At 39.7% G+C, this 19,504-nt stretch overlaps 1 protein-coding gene across 1 annotated transcript in view; it reads right to left on the bottom strand.

Annotated features, from left to right (window-relative positions):
* nipal3 (NIPA like domain containing 3) overlaps positions 1-19,167 on the bottom strand; it is a 32,186-nt gene extending 13,019 nt beyond the window's left edge. The window contains exons 1-6 of the mRNA XM_060934776.1: positions 18,924-19,167; positions 16,593-16,661; positions 5,725-5,900; positions 5,510-5,565; positions 2,517-2,662; positions 2,312-2,408 (exon numbers count right to left, since the gene is read on the bottom strand). Of these exons, the coding sequence (XP_060790759.1) occupies positions 2,312-2,408; positions 2,517-2,662; positions 5,510-5,565; positions 5,725-5,900; positions 16,593-16,661; positions 18,924-18,989 (610 nt within the window). The 5' untranslated portion in view covers positions 18,990-19,167. The remainder of the gene's footprint in view (positions 1-2,311; positions 2,409-2,516; positions 2,663-5,509; positions 5,566-5,724; positions 5,901-16,592; positions 16,662-18,923) is intronic.
* Positions 19,168-19,504: the final 337 nt, after the last annotated feature.

The following is a 19,504-nucleotide window of genomic DNA, read 5'->3' as shown; positions in this document are numbered from 1 at the left end:
CCAATAGACAGATGTTTGCTATTATGAGAATATAGGAACTCCCATATGGCCTTTCATTTGGCACCATGATCTTTGACCTTGAGTGACCCTGGAAGGTCAAACTCAAGGTCACGGATTTTCAGAGGGCTGTAACTTGAAAACGGTTGATGGTAGACAGATATTTACCCTTATCAACTTATAGGAAGTGCCATATGGGCTTTCATTTAGCACCATGACCTTTGACCTTCAATGACACCGAAATGTCAAACTCAAGGTCATGGATTTTCATAGGACTATAACCTGACAGTTATCTCTTGAAGTTGACTCTTGAAGTGAGAGTCAGCACGCACGAGCCAATCCCACAGGCCCCGGGGGCCAGTCCACAGTGACTCAGCGAGCCGAGATGACTGAGGTGACCGTTCACACACATTCACTCACGTTTAGGAGTAGCCAGTTCACCTTAACCGCATGTCTTTGAACAGTGGAAGGAAACCGGAGCACCCGGAGGAAACCCACGCATACAAACTCCACACAGAAAGGCCCCCGTCGGCCACTGGGCTCGAACCCAGGACCTTCTTGCTGTGAGGTGACAGTGCTAACCACTACACCACCGTGCCGTCCCTCTTATTATGTGATTACTATATCAAAATTAACATTTGCCATGGGGCGGCACGGTGGTGTAGTGGTTAGCGCTGTCGCCTCACAGCAAGAAGGTCCGGGTTCGGGCCCCGTGGCCGGCGAGGGCCTTTCTGTGTGGAGTTTGCATGTTCTCCCCGTGTCCATGTGGGTTTCCTCCGGGTGCTCCGGTTTCCCCCACAGTCCAAAGACATGCAGGTTAGGTTAACTGGTGACTCTAAATTGAGCGTAGGTGTGAATGTGAGTGTGAATGGTTGTCTGTGTCTATGTGTCAGCCCTGTGATGACCTGGCGACTTGTCCAGGGTGAACCCCGCCTTTCGCCCGTAGTCAGCTGGGATAGGATCCAGCTTGCCTGTGACCCTGTAGAAGGATAAAGTGGCTAGAGATAATGAGAATGAGAACATTTGCCATTTTGGAATTGTTCATGTGGTTCTCTTAGCCTAATGAGGGCCTCTAGTCCTCTGGATTTTTAAGTTTATTGTTAAAAAAATTACAACAGAGCATTAGCGACGCAGTAGCTCACACAGCTGTACCATGAGAAACCAGACTCATTTATAATTAGCTCAGTTGTTCTTCATGAGAACAATTAGAACAATCTGATCTTCCAAACACCACAATCAGAATCAAAAGCCAGTAAAAACTCAGGGAGGAGGAGCGAGTTTTGCAAATTGTGGACAGACAGACGGATGGATAATGGACGCTGCGTGATGGCAAAAGCTAAATATCACCCTACGGCCGGTGAGCTAATAATAAAGCTACGTTTAACATTTATGTAATAAAAGAAGCATTTCCAAAAGTGAGGCAAATCCATGTGTGTCTGTTAAGACAAATAATCACACTCCTACACCGTAATAAACACTACCATCGCTAATGCCGCTTTTCCACTACAAACGCGGCTGAGTTGGGCTGAGCCGTGCGGTGCTGAGTTGGGCTGAGTCGAGCTGAGCGGGGCTATTGGAGTTGCATTTCGACTACAACCGCGCTGAACCGTGCTGGCTGGAAGTGGGTGAACACATTGGGTGGAGTTAGCAAAAGTGGGTGGACGTCACGTGATGTTGTTAAGCGGCGCAAACAGTGACATCAGTGACCTTTTAAGCGGTAGTCTCACAGTAAACATGGAGGACATGGAGTCATTAGTGTTGCTGGTCTTGGTGCTGTGGCTTGTTGTCACCGACAACGCCAACAGATACTGGCAAGAGCGTATAGATGAGGCGAGGCGCATAAGGCTCCAGAAATTCTCGTAATTCGTAATTCTTCTTCTTCCGGGTTTACGGTGTTGACGGATCCCAGCGTGCTCGCGGGGCGTGTGAGGACACTCCTCCTCACCAATCAGTGCACAGGGGAGTGTCTGCTCACGCCCCCAGCCTCACTCGGCTCGGTTTGGCTCGCTTCAGCCCCACTCCAAAACCGTGCGAGTTTTGGGTGCTAAGTAGGGCTGAAGCGAGCTGAGTCGTGCTGTTTTGAGATAGTCGAAACGCGAGCCGTGTCGGGCTGAAGTGAGCTGAAAAAGGGTAGTGGAAAAGGGTCATAACAGGACATGAAGGCCAGAAAGAGTTGGTCAACATCAGGTAAATGCAATGTTTATACGGTTTCCTATTCGCTTTTTCTATTAGCAAAATGTGCATTCTGACTGGTAGGTGATAGTCTCCTGTAAAAACACCACCACTCATATCAGAAAAACTGAATGTCCCTCACCCAGCAGCGCCACTAGCAGCACGATCAGCACGAGGTAGTTTGCATTGTGCTGTTTGTAAAAATACAGCACCAGACAGAACGTGATGATCTCCAGTAGCTAAGGAAGAAAAAACAATATCATTTACCAAATCAAACAAACAGATTTGAGACACAGAGCTGAATCCAAACAGCAGACTTGCTGCGAGAGGTTGAGTTTTAATCTCACCAGGTACAGGAGGACAGGCCAGCCAACCAGGTGCTTCACAATGTTTTCGGCGTTCAGTTGCTCGTGAGAGTTTGGTCCAAACGTGACAAAGAGATACGTGCCCGCTATAGTCAAGACACAGCCGAGGAACGATAATATATAGCGCTCTGAAAACAAACAGTCCTGTAGTGGGTTATGGGGAAATGACTCTTTTACAATTAAAAAAAAACAAACAAACAGCATGACAGTAGAATGAAGCTTTTCTTCATGCCTTCTTTAATAAATCAAACTTTTTAAAACCAGTCAAAAAGGATAAAGAGCAGCTATGAGCATAGTGGACCCCAGGGTTTCAGATTACAGCTCAAACTCTTTCAGTACTTTAAAAGATATTTAAAAGGTGCAATTTGCTCTGTAGAAATGTGTTAAATAAATTTTACTATAATGAACATTTAATTTCAATTCATTAAAAAATATATATATTTGCAATAACTATCACCGTGGAATGGATCTAACTAGTTTCATTGTTTCAGAGTTCTGTTTAGATTTTTCCGGCCCTGAAATGAGCTCTGTCCTGAGTTGAAGTGGAGGTGCGCAGTTCTGACCCTTTTCCTTAAGAATCACCTTACTAGGGGTGTAAAGATACACTCCACTCACGATTCGATTCACAGATTCACAATTCAACTCAATTCGATTTGTAGAATATAATTTTTAAACAAACACTTTATGAAGAAAAATGATGACTGAATCAAAAACAATGCATATTGTTTGTAAACAAAATGTACTTTAAATTCATCACATCTGAAAAATAAATTAACGAATTCTCCCAAACCTTTGACTGAATAAACAAAGTCTCTGACCTGGGGAATATGAGCGATCGAAACATTATGAGCTCTGTAGCAGCGCCTGAGGTGGTGTTCTTTTAACTGGAACTGGAGCTCTAATAGTGAAGGCCCTTGTTGTAAGCAAAGTGCACTTCTGGATAAAATTATGGCTGTCTGCACACCGTCAGTTTAGACCATAAGGTACGATAAAATTGATGGCAGCACCATGAAATACCTCTGTGGTGGCCATGTTATTGTAATCTAAGATGGCTACCATATTTCTGCACAATATAGACTTTTTTCCCCCATATTGACTGTTGTTCACAAACTAGAGTTTTTCAGGATCCAGCGTTACCTTTAAAAGGTTTGGCACATCTGTTTGATGACAAGGTCACACCATAACGGAAATATTAAGCTGATATTCAGAGAATGGTTGTCACCATTACATATGTTTCTGATGGCAGAGTTCTTAAACATCTTGTCACCGTCACCAACTGATTTGTTTCATGAAAAAATAATAAACATACTTCTGTGTGATCTTGCGTGTCACCGTACTGAGCAGTACTATTAACCACAACAATTGGGATAAACTACATGTGCTCTGACCTCACAAATTTTTCATTTACACTATTTCAGATCTTTAGTAGATATGCTCATTCATCACAGTAATCTTGGCATGGAAAGACGAGGCTTGGGTAGAATGATGGCTCGTACAATCGTCAGAGGAACAACACCCATACCTTCCAGCTGGAAACATTTCCTACAGAACTGATCACAAAATCAGTCTTTCATTTCCTGAGTGATGCAGTTGTTGAAGCATCAGCCAACATCCCCCTGGTAGTACTTTACTCTACCAAAGATGACATTGTGGTGGTAAATGCCATTCATAGAAAATGCCAAAAAGATCTGGAAAACATCTCCCCATGCAACCATGAGGAAGCTGATGGAAGAATTATCCTTCATCTGGCTGATGCTTCACAACATAGGCATCAAAAGGCCATGGTACAGATTGTTGATAGTGACATAGTCTTATAAATGCCAATGATTTGTATGACTTGAATAATAAAAAAAAAATTTAATCGCTTCAGAAAAAAATGTGTCAATCTTGTAAAATTGCTACCTGCTTGTTCTTCTCCCAAATCATGCACAGAAGATATTTTGTAATACATTTGAAAATTCCGTCTAATCAGGATCAAATATTAAATGATAACTAAAATTTTGAAACATTGGCAAAAATTTGGCTTGGGGTGTTTCATCTTGTATCTGGCAGTCACAGTTCGGTTGTTGCATGGCCATAAATTTTTGGCTCAGTATTTACAATATTACCACAAACTGTTTTAAACCCCTTGTCATCAAACTAAGTCCACTTAAAACCTACATTTATGCTTTAAACTTATTTAAATTAGATTTTTTTTTAAAAAGGCAGAATTATGCACTTTTCTCTTTGTCAAAGGTGACCCTCTGGGTTTTGTCCACAGTGGCCACCAGAATGATGGGGGAAAGTGTTTCCATCATTTTGTTCCATTCCTTACAGCCTAAGGTACGTTGGGTCAAAAAGCCAATATTTTATCCGGTAGTGCACTTTTTTGGGACCTGTGTGCACTAAGGGACCTCATTATAAAGTCGGCTAAAATGACTGTCTTCTCTGTTTAACTTCCAGTTAGCTGGTCGGTTTCGCAACTCCTCTTTTAATTCCAAGTTGTTCAAATAGTGCAACCGCATTAGATGTGCAATTAAAAGAATACTGATTTCCACAATTCAGTTATATTTTTATCATGATGCATCATTACACCCCTACACCGCACTCCTGCTGTATTCATCTACATTTCCGAACTCCAACTAGGAAAGAAAAACAAACAAAACAAACCAACAAACAAACCCCTTCAACTCAAAATTCCTCCTCAGAAACTTGTGATGGTTCAACAAATAACATCAAACCAACATGGCTGCTTACACCCTGAACAGTAAACAAAGTAACATTTCTTTACTTTTATATACACGAGTTATACTGTAAATACTCGTATTCATGTTACATTAAATCACTCATCACAGTGAGCTGGCTAGAGGCAAGTCTAAGCAGCAATAGTGTCTACACGCTCTCAGGAGGAAGAAAAGACAAACTTACACCATCGTTCTCATACCATTCAAATGACACACTGCAGTGGGAAGCAGAAGCAAAGATGAAGCACTTACTCACAAACTCCTTTGGCTTCCATTTTTCTCTCAGATACAGAAATCCTAAAATACAGCTCGCTGGGAAGGGAATATAAAACACACACTCACTGTTGTGAATATTCTGGATAGTGTTTTAAATAACTTAATTGTTCCCACATTAATTACACCATGGCTTAATGTGCAGGTCTTTGCAAATGTTTTAAGTTCATGTGAGCCAGATGTTAGAATAATACTTGCCGATGAGAGAGACAGCGCTGAGGGGGGCGATGAGAGAGAGAGGAGCGAAGGCGTAGGACGCAAACAAGGATCCTTCTCCGATCAGCAGCAGCACAAGACCACACCACCACGTCTTTGTGCAGTAGTACTGCCTCGGATCCTTAGTGACTGCTAACACTACATGGCTTTGTTTCTGCACATGTAACGTGTGTGTGTGAGAGAGAAAGACATTTCCATTAAAGAAAATAAACCAGTCATGGCGCTTGTCAAAAAATAAATTCTTTTATGTTGTGAGTATCAACTACCACAGTCACACAAACTTAAGAGCAACCAAAGGATTGTATTTTCCCTCTGGGTAGAGCAGGCTGCTGATGCTGAATACAGACAAGACACAGTTCACTCACTCGTGACATACATTCACCACTCAAAGATCTACTTCATGTCTTCATGCAACCGTGTAATGTTTTTATACTGTATGGACACATCCACAAAAACAAAAAAACAAACAAAAAAAAAGCAAGTTAATCAAAAGAATTAATTTTGAACCGGTTCACCGTTTTGACAATGCGCGTCTAATCAGCGAGAAAACACTGTGACATCATCGGAGTGAAATCTCATCTCATCTCATTATCTCTAGCCGCTTTATCCTTCTACAGGGTCGCAGGCAAGCTGGAGCCTATCCCAGCTGACTACGGGCGAAAGGCGGGGTACACCCTGGACAAGTCGCCAGGTCATCACAGGGCTGACACATAGACACAGACAACCATTCACACTCACATTCACACCTACGGTCAATTTAGAGTCACCAAATATCGGGAATTATTATCCATCCAGGACACTTTTTCAATGGAATAAAAAAAAACTGTGTTCTATTCCCTTCTAGCAGGTTTCATTCATTTGGTTTGATAGCATGCAATATCATGGTTTTCCCCAAAGCGTTTTAGCGTGTCGGGCCCGATACGCTTGCTCTGCCTGCCGATACGCTTAGTCGCTTTAGTTAAAATCCGATACGCTTAGATTTATACTGATACGTTAAATTTCCTACCCACAAGTAACGAGATACATAGGAGAGCAAATAACAGATCCATTTACATATTGACTGATATTTGTGTCAAACAAGCGGCCTTTTTTCCCCAATGCTTGTGATGATTCTGTCAAAGTAATATGTCCGCGTGTTATGATGTAAACAAACTAATCTGTCGGCTACGTCAAGATCACGTGTTCAAACCGTCCAATAAAAATATCGAAAGAAAACGTCAGACATCCCGGAAGTTTCCGATTCATTATAAGCGATCTCATTGGCTGCCGATGTCGTCCCGCACCAGACGGACAAAGCCGACTGACTTTAATCACAAAAGTTTGACCTGGTCTATTATCATTCATGAACGTGTTTAAGTACATAATCTTTCTACAAACTTAAATGTATGAATTAAGTTTTCTTTTCCTTTAAATGTTTTAATCTTAATCTAGTCCATTTAATAAAGTGCAAAAATTTAAACTTTATAATATGCAGTTGCCTTACTTTTCTTTTCAGTGTATCTTAGTTATACATATATTACGGTAACTGCATCAGAAACATTCTAAGGTGGGGTTTACATTAGACCGTATCAACGGATCATCAGATTAACGTTTTTAAAACGATTAGCATGCACACAGCAACGCCAATACACGATTCGCGTGCACACAGCAACACCAATACACGGATACGCTCGGCTCCGCAGGCATCCTGCGCTCCAAATCACTCCGCCCTGAACAGCGAGTGCCCTCTGGAGGGTGTGCACTCCGGCCCTGCGCAGCTCACACAGCGCGCGAGTGAAGTGCACGAGCCACGATTGGGGACTGAGCCGCTGTGTGTGTGATCCCAGCGCATATCACTTACCACTTGCAAGTGGAAGGATGGCAAGCCTAAAGACAATCATAACTACACAATGGGCAGTATTTGCATCAGTATTTGCAGTATTTTCATACTTTTATACTCTTTAATGAAAGGTGATACAAGGCGGAAGTCCGTGCCGTTTTTCAGCAGTCGCGTCACATGACCAACGCCAGCGAATCAGGAAGGTGGATGTCACAGTGACGTTGTCCAATGACGACGCCAGCTAGAGCTCAGCACAGCGTATCCGCGTATTCTCAATGTTTACACAGCACCGGAGCTGACACGATCTGGATTGAATACATGGACGCTGGCGGATTCCCGTTTCCCGGCGTTTTAATGTAAACGGACAGTGCATCCGCGAAGAAAACGAGACAGATACGGTCTAATGTAAACTTGGCCTCAATCATTACAGTTATAGTAATACAGCAACTTATTTTAAGGTGGCAGGTCTTAGGTTCAGATCCCTTTGTGATCAACAGGAGGTCATGATGATCGATTCTCTTCACTGGATTGCATAAGCTGGAGCAAACCACTGTTCATGCACATTTTTGTTACAACACTACTTGATCAGAGATAATTAAGGGATCCCTGTAGATTTTCAGTCGATCATAGACCTCAGTAATCGATAACAAAACAGTTTAACTTGCATGTTGAACTTTAAGGTGAAGTTTCAAATGTGTTTACATTAATACTATTTAGGCCAGAAATCATTGAAACACTGGTAAAATCTATCCTATAATCATGTATCTAAAACCTCTCAGAAACCCTGAAAATGCACCTGAGAGCATCGATTTGCAAAAAAAAAAAAATTCCGGTGGGGGCCATGCCCCCGAACCCCCCTAGTTTCATTTCGCGCCGTTGGCGCTCAACTGTCTGTGTTTAATTATGCCAGAATTTAGGGCTTTAATTTTTTTCTGGGGAAAACACTGAATATTGTTAGCATATCGCTTAGCCTACACGTATTACATCACTCTACCCAATGGAGAATGAGCATTGAATATGGTTTACGATATTGCATGGTTGTCAAGACATGACGTCACAAGTCGGAGCTGATGCGAATATCCAGTGAGAAACTTTTCTGCTGCACAGAAGCATTTCTTTGTTCACCAGGAAAGAGAAAAATGCACTGAACACCTGAAAGGCTACCAGAACTTCATGAGATATTCTTCACACATATTTACAAGAGAAAAACATACCAGCGGACAGTGAAAAACTGGAACAGAGACACGTTGGAGACACAAAACTTCCACGCTAGCGAGTGACTGTGACAGTTTGTAAACAAACATGGCCGCCAGGTTTTCTTCATTAAATACGGAAGATTTTGAGAGAATTTTGGCTGCCAGGTCGCTCCGTTGTGTGGAGCTGTCGATGTTGATTTTAAAAGCAACTCAGTAAATTCCACAGGGAAATGAATCCTCAAGTCTGAGTGAAAAATACTGTGGCGAGCGTGCAGCGTGGAAGCAGAGTCTGGAGACAGAAATCTTAGTTTCTCGGTCATTAGCCTGTGATACTTGCCCTTGATAGACAGCACTGGTTCAACCGCTTTATTAGCATTCGCTAACACTACTGATGAACACTACACCGGCTGGAAGGTGACTTCACTGCTGCGCTGATGGCGCCGACTCGCAGTTAAGCTCGCTTTGGCGTTTGAGAATGCTGATATGAAGAGCGTGTGTATGTACAGTGGTGCTTGAAAGTTTGTGAACCCTTTAGAATTTTCTATATTTCTGCATAAATATGACCTAAACCATCATCAGATTTTCACACAATAATAATAATAAAATAATAAATAATAAAAGTAGATAAAGAGAACCCAGTTAAACAAATGAGACAAAAATATTATACTTGGTCATTTATTTATTGAGGAAAATGATCCAATATTACATATCTGCGAGTGGCAAAAGTATGTGAACCTCTAGGATTAGCAGTTAATTTGAAGGTGAATTAGAGTCAGGTGTTTTCAATCAATGGGATGACAATCGGGTGTGAGTGGGCACCCTGATTTATTTAAAGAACAGGGATCTATCAAAGTCTGATTTTCACAACACATGTTTGTGGAAGTGTATCATGGCACAAACAAAGGAGATTTCTGAGGACCTCTGAAAAAGCGCTGTTGATGCTCATCAGGCTGGAAAAGGTTACAAAACCATCTCTAAAGAGTTTGGACTCCACCCATCCACAGTCAGACAGATTGTGTACAAATGGAGGAAATTCAAAACCATTGTTACCCTCCCCAGGAGTGATCGACCAACAAAGATCACTCCAAGAGCAAGGCGTGTAATAGTCGGCGAGGTCACAAAGGACCCCAGGGTAACTTCTAAGCAACTGAAGGCCTCTCTCACATTGGCTAATGTTAATGTTCATGAGTCCACCATCAGGAGAACACTGAACAACAATGGTGTGCATGGCAGGGTTGCAAGGAGAAAGCCACTGCTCTCCAAAAAGAACATTGCTGCTCATCTGCAGTTTGCTAAAGATCATGTGGACAAGCCAGAAGGCTATTGGAAAAATGTTTTGTGGACGGATGACACCAAAATAGAACTTTTTGCTTTAAATGAGAAGCGTTATGTTTGGAGAAAGGAATACACTGCATTCCAGCATAAGAACCTTATCCCAGCTGTGAAACATGGTGGTGGTAGTATCATGGTTTGGGCCTGTTTTGTTGCATCTGAGCCAGGACAGCTTGCCGTCATTGATGGAACAATTAATTCTGAATTATACCGGCGAATTCTAAAGGAAACTGTCAGGACATCTGTCCATGAACTGAATCTCAAGAGAAGGTGGGTCATGCAGCAAGACAACGACCCTAAGCACACAAGTCGTTCTACCAAAGAATGGTTAAAGAAGAATAAAGCTAATATTTTGGAATGGCCAAGTCAAAGTCCTGACCTTAATCCAATGGAAATGTTGTGGAAGGACCTGAAGCGAGCAGTTCATGTGAGGAAACCCACCAACATCCCAGAGTTGAAGCTGTTCTGTACGGAGGAACGGGCTAAAATTCCTCCAAGCCGGTGTGCAGGACTGATCAACAGTTACCGCAAACGTTTAGTTGCAGTTATTGCTGCACAAGGGGGTCACACCAGATACTGAAAGCAAAGGGTCACATACTTTTGCCACTCACAGATATGTAATATTGGATCATTTTCCTCAATAAATAAATGACCAAGTATAATATTTTTGTCTAATTTGTTTAACTGGGTTCTCTTTATCTACTTTTAGGACTTGTGTGAAAATCTGATGATGTTTTAGGTCATATTTATGCAGAAATATAGAAAATTCCAAAGGGTTCACAAACTTTCAAGCACCACTGTATAATAACTCATCTTCGACTCGTTCAGTATCATGCTAGCTGAATGGAATATATCTGATATTCCACTCAACACCAGCCAATATTATTTAAATATGTCACTCAGATCCACAATGTATTTTGTCTGAGAAATGTGAGTTTTTTTAACACGAGAAGATAAACTTCACATCTTCAAGCCAAAGTGTGATTTTTCTTCTTATTATATCAACACAAACACAAAGAAGCCAAATTTTCAAAACAACTCACTCATCGATTTCCTCACGAGGGACAGATCGAGATTTAGGTCACGGTTTTGGTTCTCCATGTCCTGGATGGAGCTCGGATGAAAAATACAAGTGGTGTGTTTCCCACTAAAACACTCGTGTCCACGCAATACAACAGTAAACTCAACTCAACAGCAACTCAAGCATGTGCAAAAGAGAACACACCTACACAGATAAATACACACCGAGATAAAGATGCGTACACACATTTGGGGAGTCTTTTAGGTAGTGAGGGGATCTGCAGAGTAAACAAGTTTGCGTCCAACAACATGGAGCCAGTGGAATGGGGATCAGTTCTGTATCGCCCATCCCAAGGCAAGACACTCCATGTGAATATGCTCTCTGTGACCCTGTGTCTCTCTATAAACTCGACTGCTGTCTTTTTATTATTAGGGCTGTCGAAGTTAATGCTATAATAACGTGTTAACGCAAAATCCTTTTAACAGCAGTAATTTTTTTGACCTGTTAACGCACGTGTGTTCTGTGCCCCTCCCCCGTAGTTTGGGAAATCAGGAAGTGACGTACAGTAGTGTGAGGAAGTGATGTAGTGAGCAGCTGGTCAGTGTAAGACATGATAAAGTGCACTTATGGACAGAATCAACTTATATTGTTGCATTCTGACTGTTTATATAAAACGTGTGTGTATTTTTATATGTTTTTGATGGTCCAGAGGGGAGAAAAGACAACGTGTTGAGGTCCAGGGGTGTGTGTGTGTATATATATATATATATATATATATATATATATATATATATATATATATATATATATGTGTGTGTGTATATATGTGTGTGTGTATATATATATATATATATATATATGTGTGTGTGTGTGTGTGTGTGTGTGTGTGTTTTAGCGTGCAGGATGTACACTGGAGTGAGAGAGCTTGTTTTATTCTGAGAAACGTGTGAGTGATGTAAGTGTTTATAAATGCAGTTTTTGCTCATGAATGTTCTGGATGTTTACCAGTGAGTTTTTGCATTTCACTGGAAAACATCTTTCTAAGTTGTGTGCCTTAACAAATTTATTTATTTGGGGTTTGTATTTTTATTTTCTTTATTTAAAGGTAGACGGCCTTTCAGATTTTTCAAGTGTAGGTCATAAAAAGAATTTTCCCCGACACCCAATTATTTTTGTTTAGTGACCGAAAGCTACTGAATTTGAATCACAGACTTCCAATTTTATTATTTTTTTCTTTTAACAAAACAATTAATGAGTTTAAAACCCCGTGGCCCTAAATTCTCCACTATTTTTTCTTGCTTCACCATGACCCAATTCAAGATACATCACGTGGTGGGCTTTCCCCGTTCACACAAGGCATTGTGGGATACAAATTTGAAACAGGAGAGAAAAATGGAGGACACGAGTGTGAGAATGAAATGTGAAAGAGCAACTACAGTAACGGAAAGAAAGCAAGAAGAAAAGACGTTATGTTATATACGAAGGAAAGGAAACGCAGGACCAAACTAATAAATATGGGCGCTCAGCGAGCACCTCGGTGTGATCAGCTGTTCATTTAGCAACAGAATGACGGAACTGTCAGTGCACGCTCAAAGGGAAACCTGTAGATGGCAGTAATGCAACACTGTGGATGCCAGCTGCCGTAAAACCCAAAAGAAGAAGAAGGTGGTAAACCTGCGCATGCGCACACAGACTTCCTCTGTCTGCTTGACTGCGCCAAGCGAGCGATTTCATGCACATTATTTGCTTTAATCTCCTCAAATTAAATAACTTCCCAGCCACAGAATGGCCTGATATTTTGTGAGATATTACAGAAATAAACAGATATCATAATCACCACATTTCAGAGGGAACTAAATTTCACCGATTTTATGAAATCGAAAGGCCGTCTAGCTTTAAAGAAAGCCACTCCTGTTGTCCAGAGTCCACATCACTGAGTGTATTTAGTTTATTTTATTGCATAGTTTGAGGCTGGAAGTTAAGGACAGAACCCGAGGAAAATACGATATTGTTTTGTTCACACTGAATTGTGTGAAACCCTCAAAATTATAAAGTTAATGCTGCTTTATTTTTTAAATGCAGTGGAGGAATAAAATACCCACTAAAATAATTTTTGCTGTCCAGACTTATCCTTCCTGACCTGGTCACATATTTACATAAAGGAAGCAGATTTGTCCACGCCCGCTCCCAAAAACATGAAAAATATCCTTTTAAGGTGAATTTAGAACAGATAAAAATGTGCAACTAGTTGCAGGTTAACTATGGACAATAATGCGATCAAACATTTCAATCAATTGACAGCCCTACTATTATTGTTATCGTTATTGACTTCTTAAAAAAATTAGAAATTAATTAAAAGCATCAGATTGGTATTCAAATTATGTCTGACTCACCAGATAGCATACAAACAACTTGTCATTTTACAAATACGTATATAATGTATTTTTAATTGGAAACCAGTTTGGACTGGAATAACTGCTCCTCCAGATCAATAGGTGTAATGAAAACAGAATGAGAATTGCGTAAGGCGTGACAAGAATTCGGGCGTCATCATATCCTCCCCATTCCTGTTAGAGAGCTGTTTGGAAACAACAAACCTCTCTGTGTCCACGGACAGAATGCTTTCCAACTTTGTGTGGTGAGAAACAAAACACATTTTATTAGAAAATCGGTTTTGATGAATTCTTACACACACGGTGGCCTAAACCTTCTTGATTTTTCTACCCTCGACGATACTGTTAAAGTAAACTGGATTCAACAATTTCTTAAACACCCGAACTCGATATAGAATTTTATTCCTTGCTATTTGTTCTCCAAACGTGGTGGCTTTAATTTTCTGCTACTTTGCAGATGCTTCTTTCCTGGTCTTTGATCTATAAACACAACTTTCTCCCCATAGATATAATATCTGGAACAACAGAGACATATTCTATAAAACACAGAACACTATTTTTGGAAAACTGGTTTGGTCACGGTTTTATTTGGTTAATCAGCTCCTTAACTCGAGCGGTGATTTAACGTCCTACTCTGAACTCTTCCACAGAGCCAAGATCCCTATTCCACCAAAGGAATACGCTATAGTCTTTGATCCTATCCCTTCTGGTGCTGTCTCACTTCTTAAGAACTCTTTACCTGAACCTTCTTTATTCCCTTTAAACCCTACTGAGATTGGCCAGATCCGTTTTTCTTCCAATAAGAAGACTAACAGCCGTGACGTGTTTGCGCTTTGTTTCAAAGAGTCTCTATTCCGAGTGCTGTTCCTTATTGGAATAACCTTATCTTAGACCCGGATGTGGTGTTTACCCTCTAAATATTTGATTACTAACAAAGTTAAAGTATCTTTTAAAACAATTCATCGCTTTCACTCTACCAAGACTTTTCTGCAAAGATACAAAAAGGACGTTGCTGTGGACGGCTCTTTTCGCCAACTGGCTCCAGAGGACCTTAATCACTTCTTTTGGTCATGTCCTCACTCTTGTATTTTTTGGCAAGACTTTTGTGCATTCATTTCCTAACATATTCTCACAGAATTCTCTCTTATCTCTTTCTTTTAATGATGTATTGTTGGGCTTTCTCTTGTACTCACAGTCCAAATCCACATCTCATCTCATTATCTCTAGCCGCTTTATCCTGTTCTACAGGGTCGCAGGCGGGCTGGAGCCTATCCCAGCTGACTACGGGCGAAAGGCGGGGTTCACCCTGGACAAGTCGCCAGGTCATCACAGGGCTGACACATAGACACAGACAACCATTCACACTCACATTCACACCTACGGTCAATTTAGAGTCACCAGTTAACCTAACCTGCATGTCTTTGGACTGTGGGGGAAACCGGAGCACCCGGAGGAAACCCACACGGACACGGGGAGAACATGCAAACTCCACACAGAAAGGCCCTCGCCGGCCACGGGGCTCGAACCCGGACCTTCTTGCTGTGAGAATCCACATTATCAACTTAATCATTATACTCACTAAAACACACATTCACAAGTCAGAATTTTCTAAAGTGAAAGCCTCTTTTATTATGTTTGAAAGAGAAACCAAGTAATGCATTAAAAACATTTTCTCTAAAAACCCCAAAGCTCTCAAACCTTTGATTTACATGGACTCTAACATATTTATTTCCTAACAGTACTCATATCAGACGATCACTGGCCGTGCTGTGAAAATTGTCCATGCTGACACTCATCTAAGTTTCCAAACCTGTCATTGCTTAACTCTTGAATATTTTCTATCATTAAAAAGCTAAATCTCTGCTTTCCAAAGAAATGTATCTGGTTAAGATCTGTTCAGTACTTTGGGAGTAACGGCAGGTTGAAGTCGGTACAACAGAGTAAAAACTCTGCTCCCGGGACGTCGGGAAACTGCCGCTGCTTTTCTTTTTGAGTCACGGGAAAGCGGTCAGGCTCTCTCTCGCTCCTGATCGGTTTCCCACTGGATTACTCGTCAATATCACTCAGATCACTTTTATAGGGATGTTCTCTCGCTCTCACTGTTTCTGATGAAGCATTCAGCAAAATTTTCCCTCTGCTAGTTTTGATGTTCTGATTCACGGGAGACTCTGAAGTGAGTTTTCAGAGCTTTACCTACTTATTTTTTCAAATCAAACTTGTTCCTGTAAATAAATAACTGTTTTAGAATATAACGAGTTGTTTTGATGAAAAATATTGAGATCTTAGTGGTCAGAATGAGATTTTAAAAAAACCTGAAGTCAGAAACGCGAGTGTCGATTTAAGTTGAGTTAATGTGAATTGTTTATTGGATGTGGATCAGACAGTTTTTTCGAGGTTCACCTTGAAAGCTGTGAATATTAATCAAAATAATCATTTATATTCTTTCATATAAACACTAGTCGGCCCTACTGAGAAATACAAAGACCTACAGAGCACAAAGAGGCGATTAGAAATAATCTTTTATTACTTTTTTATTGAGTGCACAGATTTAACTTTTTTTAAAAACCTAATTAGCATAATTAGTGCAAATTAAATACTAATTTGCATTACTGGTTTTGACTAATTTTTCAAACTTTGTATTTAGTATACAGCCATCTATGTTCCTACCAATTTCCATGTAAACATCTTGAAAAATAGAAAAATTATAAAGAAAAAACATTTGATCTCGTTGGTTAATGAGGCCCATTCTGGACCATGTGATCCTCATACAGAATATTATGGCAGTTTTCTAAAAATTAAGCTGTTTTTTCCAATCTTTCATCTGTAACATCTCAAGAACAGATAAACATATTTTAATTCTATAAAAAGTCTGTTGTTCTGCCTTAAGTTCTGAATTCAGTGAGAACAGTTTCAAGCAATTTGGATTGAATTTAAAAGTTTCACCTAATATGCCTATTAACCCCCGGCATTGTATTTTGCGTTTTCTCGTTGTATTACTTTGCTGTTTATTAATTAAAAAAAAAGAGCTGGCTGAAAATTCCGGCTATGTTTGACAGCTCACGTCAGTCTGTTCACATCCACTCACCTGTATGTTCACGGAGATGCTGATGAGCAAATTCCCAATGATCGCCAGTAATGTACCGATGAGGTTGTCCTGTGCGCAAAATAAAAACAAAAACTGTTGAAATATGAACACAACAGTCAGGGATATTACACAGCATGTAATGACGACACTAAAGTTGTACCCCGACGTATTTGATTTGATTTATTCATTATTAAAATGACATTGTATAAAAATGATGCAATAATATAATAATAAATGGATAACACAATGAAGGGCAAGCACCTATTTCCACTGTGTTCCAAGAGGATTTAAATGATCAACATGGGAATAAAAGCATCTACATTTATCGATAGTCCATAATTATCGACACCTTTTCAGATTTACCAATAAAAAACTATTTTACAAAAGGTGAGTTTCAGTTCCAACAGTTATTATTGGTTAATTAATCAACCAGAAGACCCCCCTCCCCCCTCAATATTCTTGTCTGATGACACAGCTCGTTACCTGAGATGGAATTTTTTTTAAGCACAATCAGGAATTTTTCGGAAAACCCGTACGTTATCAGCGCAGGTGAGCATGGTGGGAAGATCATGGACATGTTTTTACTGATCAAATTCACCGATATTTCGTGATCTCCTCATCGAAACCTACTTTGTTTCTGACTCTTTCATTTGACAGTCGCCATTTTGTATCTAAACGTGCGTTTGAGAATCATGTGAGGTGTCGATAATAGTGATCACTTTCACCGGTGTCCACCATTATCGACACCCTGTGGAATTAAGCGACATTTACAACTGTTATGGATCGATCTTTGTGTAACATTGTTGAAGTAGATGAAGTACTTAAAAAAATAAAAGTGCTGTGATTTATAATAATTTTTTTCTGATTTATAACAGAATGGAATGTTTATAGAGTATTTGGAATCCGATTGCAGTAAATAGAATTAGACCAGAATTAAATTCAGAGCATATAAAACATTACATGCTTGAAATATTCAGATTTTTCTATTCCACGCAGAAAATATATATATTTTTCAGTTTGTTGTAAATGTCTATCACATATTACAATATCAGGAGACATTTTATATTTTGGTTCGAGGAATGAGATGCGACCTTTGACCTGGATTTCCATGTGGTTACAAGGTTGAGTCCCTGTTGACATTTATTGGAAAACTACAGAACTAGAAATTAATACAAACAACAACGAATGATTAACAAAATAATGTGATCTATGAAAATACTTAGAAAGCGGGTAGAAAGTGGAACGGAAAGATTTTCTGATGCAGGTTAAACATTATCAGTTCAATTCTTTACAAACATTAGAATTACTTCCTCATTTCCATAAAACACCTAGTCACCTTCAGTCTATCGAGTCTAATCGTGCTTTCAAAAATAGGGTTAGAAGTTTTTTTTATTTGATCAACTTTATCAACAGTCACAAAATCCTTTTATTATGTCTTAGTCTTATTTGTTTTTTACTTACTGTATTAATTTGTTAGTCTATTTTGTGCTTATTTATTGTGCAACTCTGTTTCAAATGTATCATCATTTTTATTATTTTTTCATAATTATTATTACTACTACTATTAATATTACAGTACATTGTTTACATATCATCATTATTTACTATTTACCCCTATTTTTGTCATTTGATTCTTGCTGGACCACAATGGAAATAAGTGTTATACACTGTGTTATCCATGTATTTTAATGTACACTATATTTATGTATTTTGTGCATTATTTTACTAAATAAAATCAATCAACCGACATCCATATATTTATATAAAATATATTTTTGTACTAAATATAAGTCTATGGAAAACAAATTTTAAATAAAAACTATGTTTTGTGAACTTAATACCGCATACTGATTATTTTTTAAAATCTGGATATCGATAACTGTGGACAAAGGTGTCGATTATTGTGGAACGGTATCACGTGATCTGATACGCTCGGTAATCAACTCTTTTTTTTCCCTCCAGTGGAAGTTTGAGTAATTATTCAGGCACAATTTAAGTATTGAAAGTCTTTTCTACTTTTGCAACGACCAAAAGATCGTTAAGGTGTCGATAATTGTAGCTGCCGCTCCAGTCAACAAAATAAAAATACCAGAAGTGTTTAATAGCGGCTGAAGGCTAAAGACTCTAGAACAATAATTATTGAATAAAAATTATTTAACGTAAACAGTTCCAAGTAATTTGACAAATCTGTTACAAGAGCATGTGTGAACTAAAGCCGGTCTCCAGCAGCTAGAAACCACTGTGAACTCATCTGTATGAGAATAATAAACAAAACATCAACAATACTCACAGTGTAGGAGAATAATAAACAAAAACATCAACAATACTCACAGTGTAGGAGAGCGGCCCCTGCGCCGCGGACACACTTCCGGTCTGAACCGGACTCGCAAGCGCCATTATTATTATTATTATTATTATTCCTCCCGGTGGCACATTCACTCTGTCATCCCCTTTCCTGTTGTTGTTTTTATTTCAGATCATTCAAAAGTTAAATTTTCAACTCATTATTTCAGACAGGGATAATCCCGTTCACCACTATCACTACCACAGCGCCATCTTGCATAAATATTTCCGCTTCCGGTTGCACCTGAAGCCAGATTCTTCTTCTTCTTCTTTCAGGTTTAATGGCGGTTGGCATCCACTATGGTGCATTACCGCCACCAACTGTATTTTTGCGGAACTGCGACACTATCTAGTTGGAGTTTCAATGGAGGAGTGACCAAAAAAAAAACCCCAATAAATACACTAAATCCTACCTAAAATGCCTGTATTTTTAAGGAACTCAAAAACATGCTTCCAAGCAGATGGTACTGAGAAGGCAAGTAACCTATCAAGAGTGAGCCTAGTCTCCCCTAGCTCTCTAACTCGTTCTAACAGAATTGCTCTCTGGACACTATAAGCTTGGCATTCTA

The sequence above is a fragment of the Neoarius graeffei genome, chromosome 11 (assembly GCF_027579695.1).
Source record: "Neoarius graeffei isolate fNeoGra1 chromosome 11, fNeoGra1.pri, whole genome shotgun sequence".
In the NCBI taxonomy this organism is placed as follows: domain Eukaryota; kingdom Metazoa; phylum Chordata; class Actinopteri; order Siluriformes; family Ariidae; genus Neoarius; species Neoarius graeffei.
Note: the sequence above shows the minus strand (reverse complement) of the source record. Positions and strands in the feature narration are given on the sequence as shown.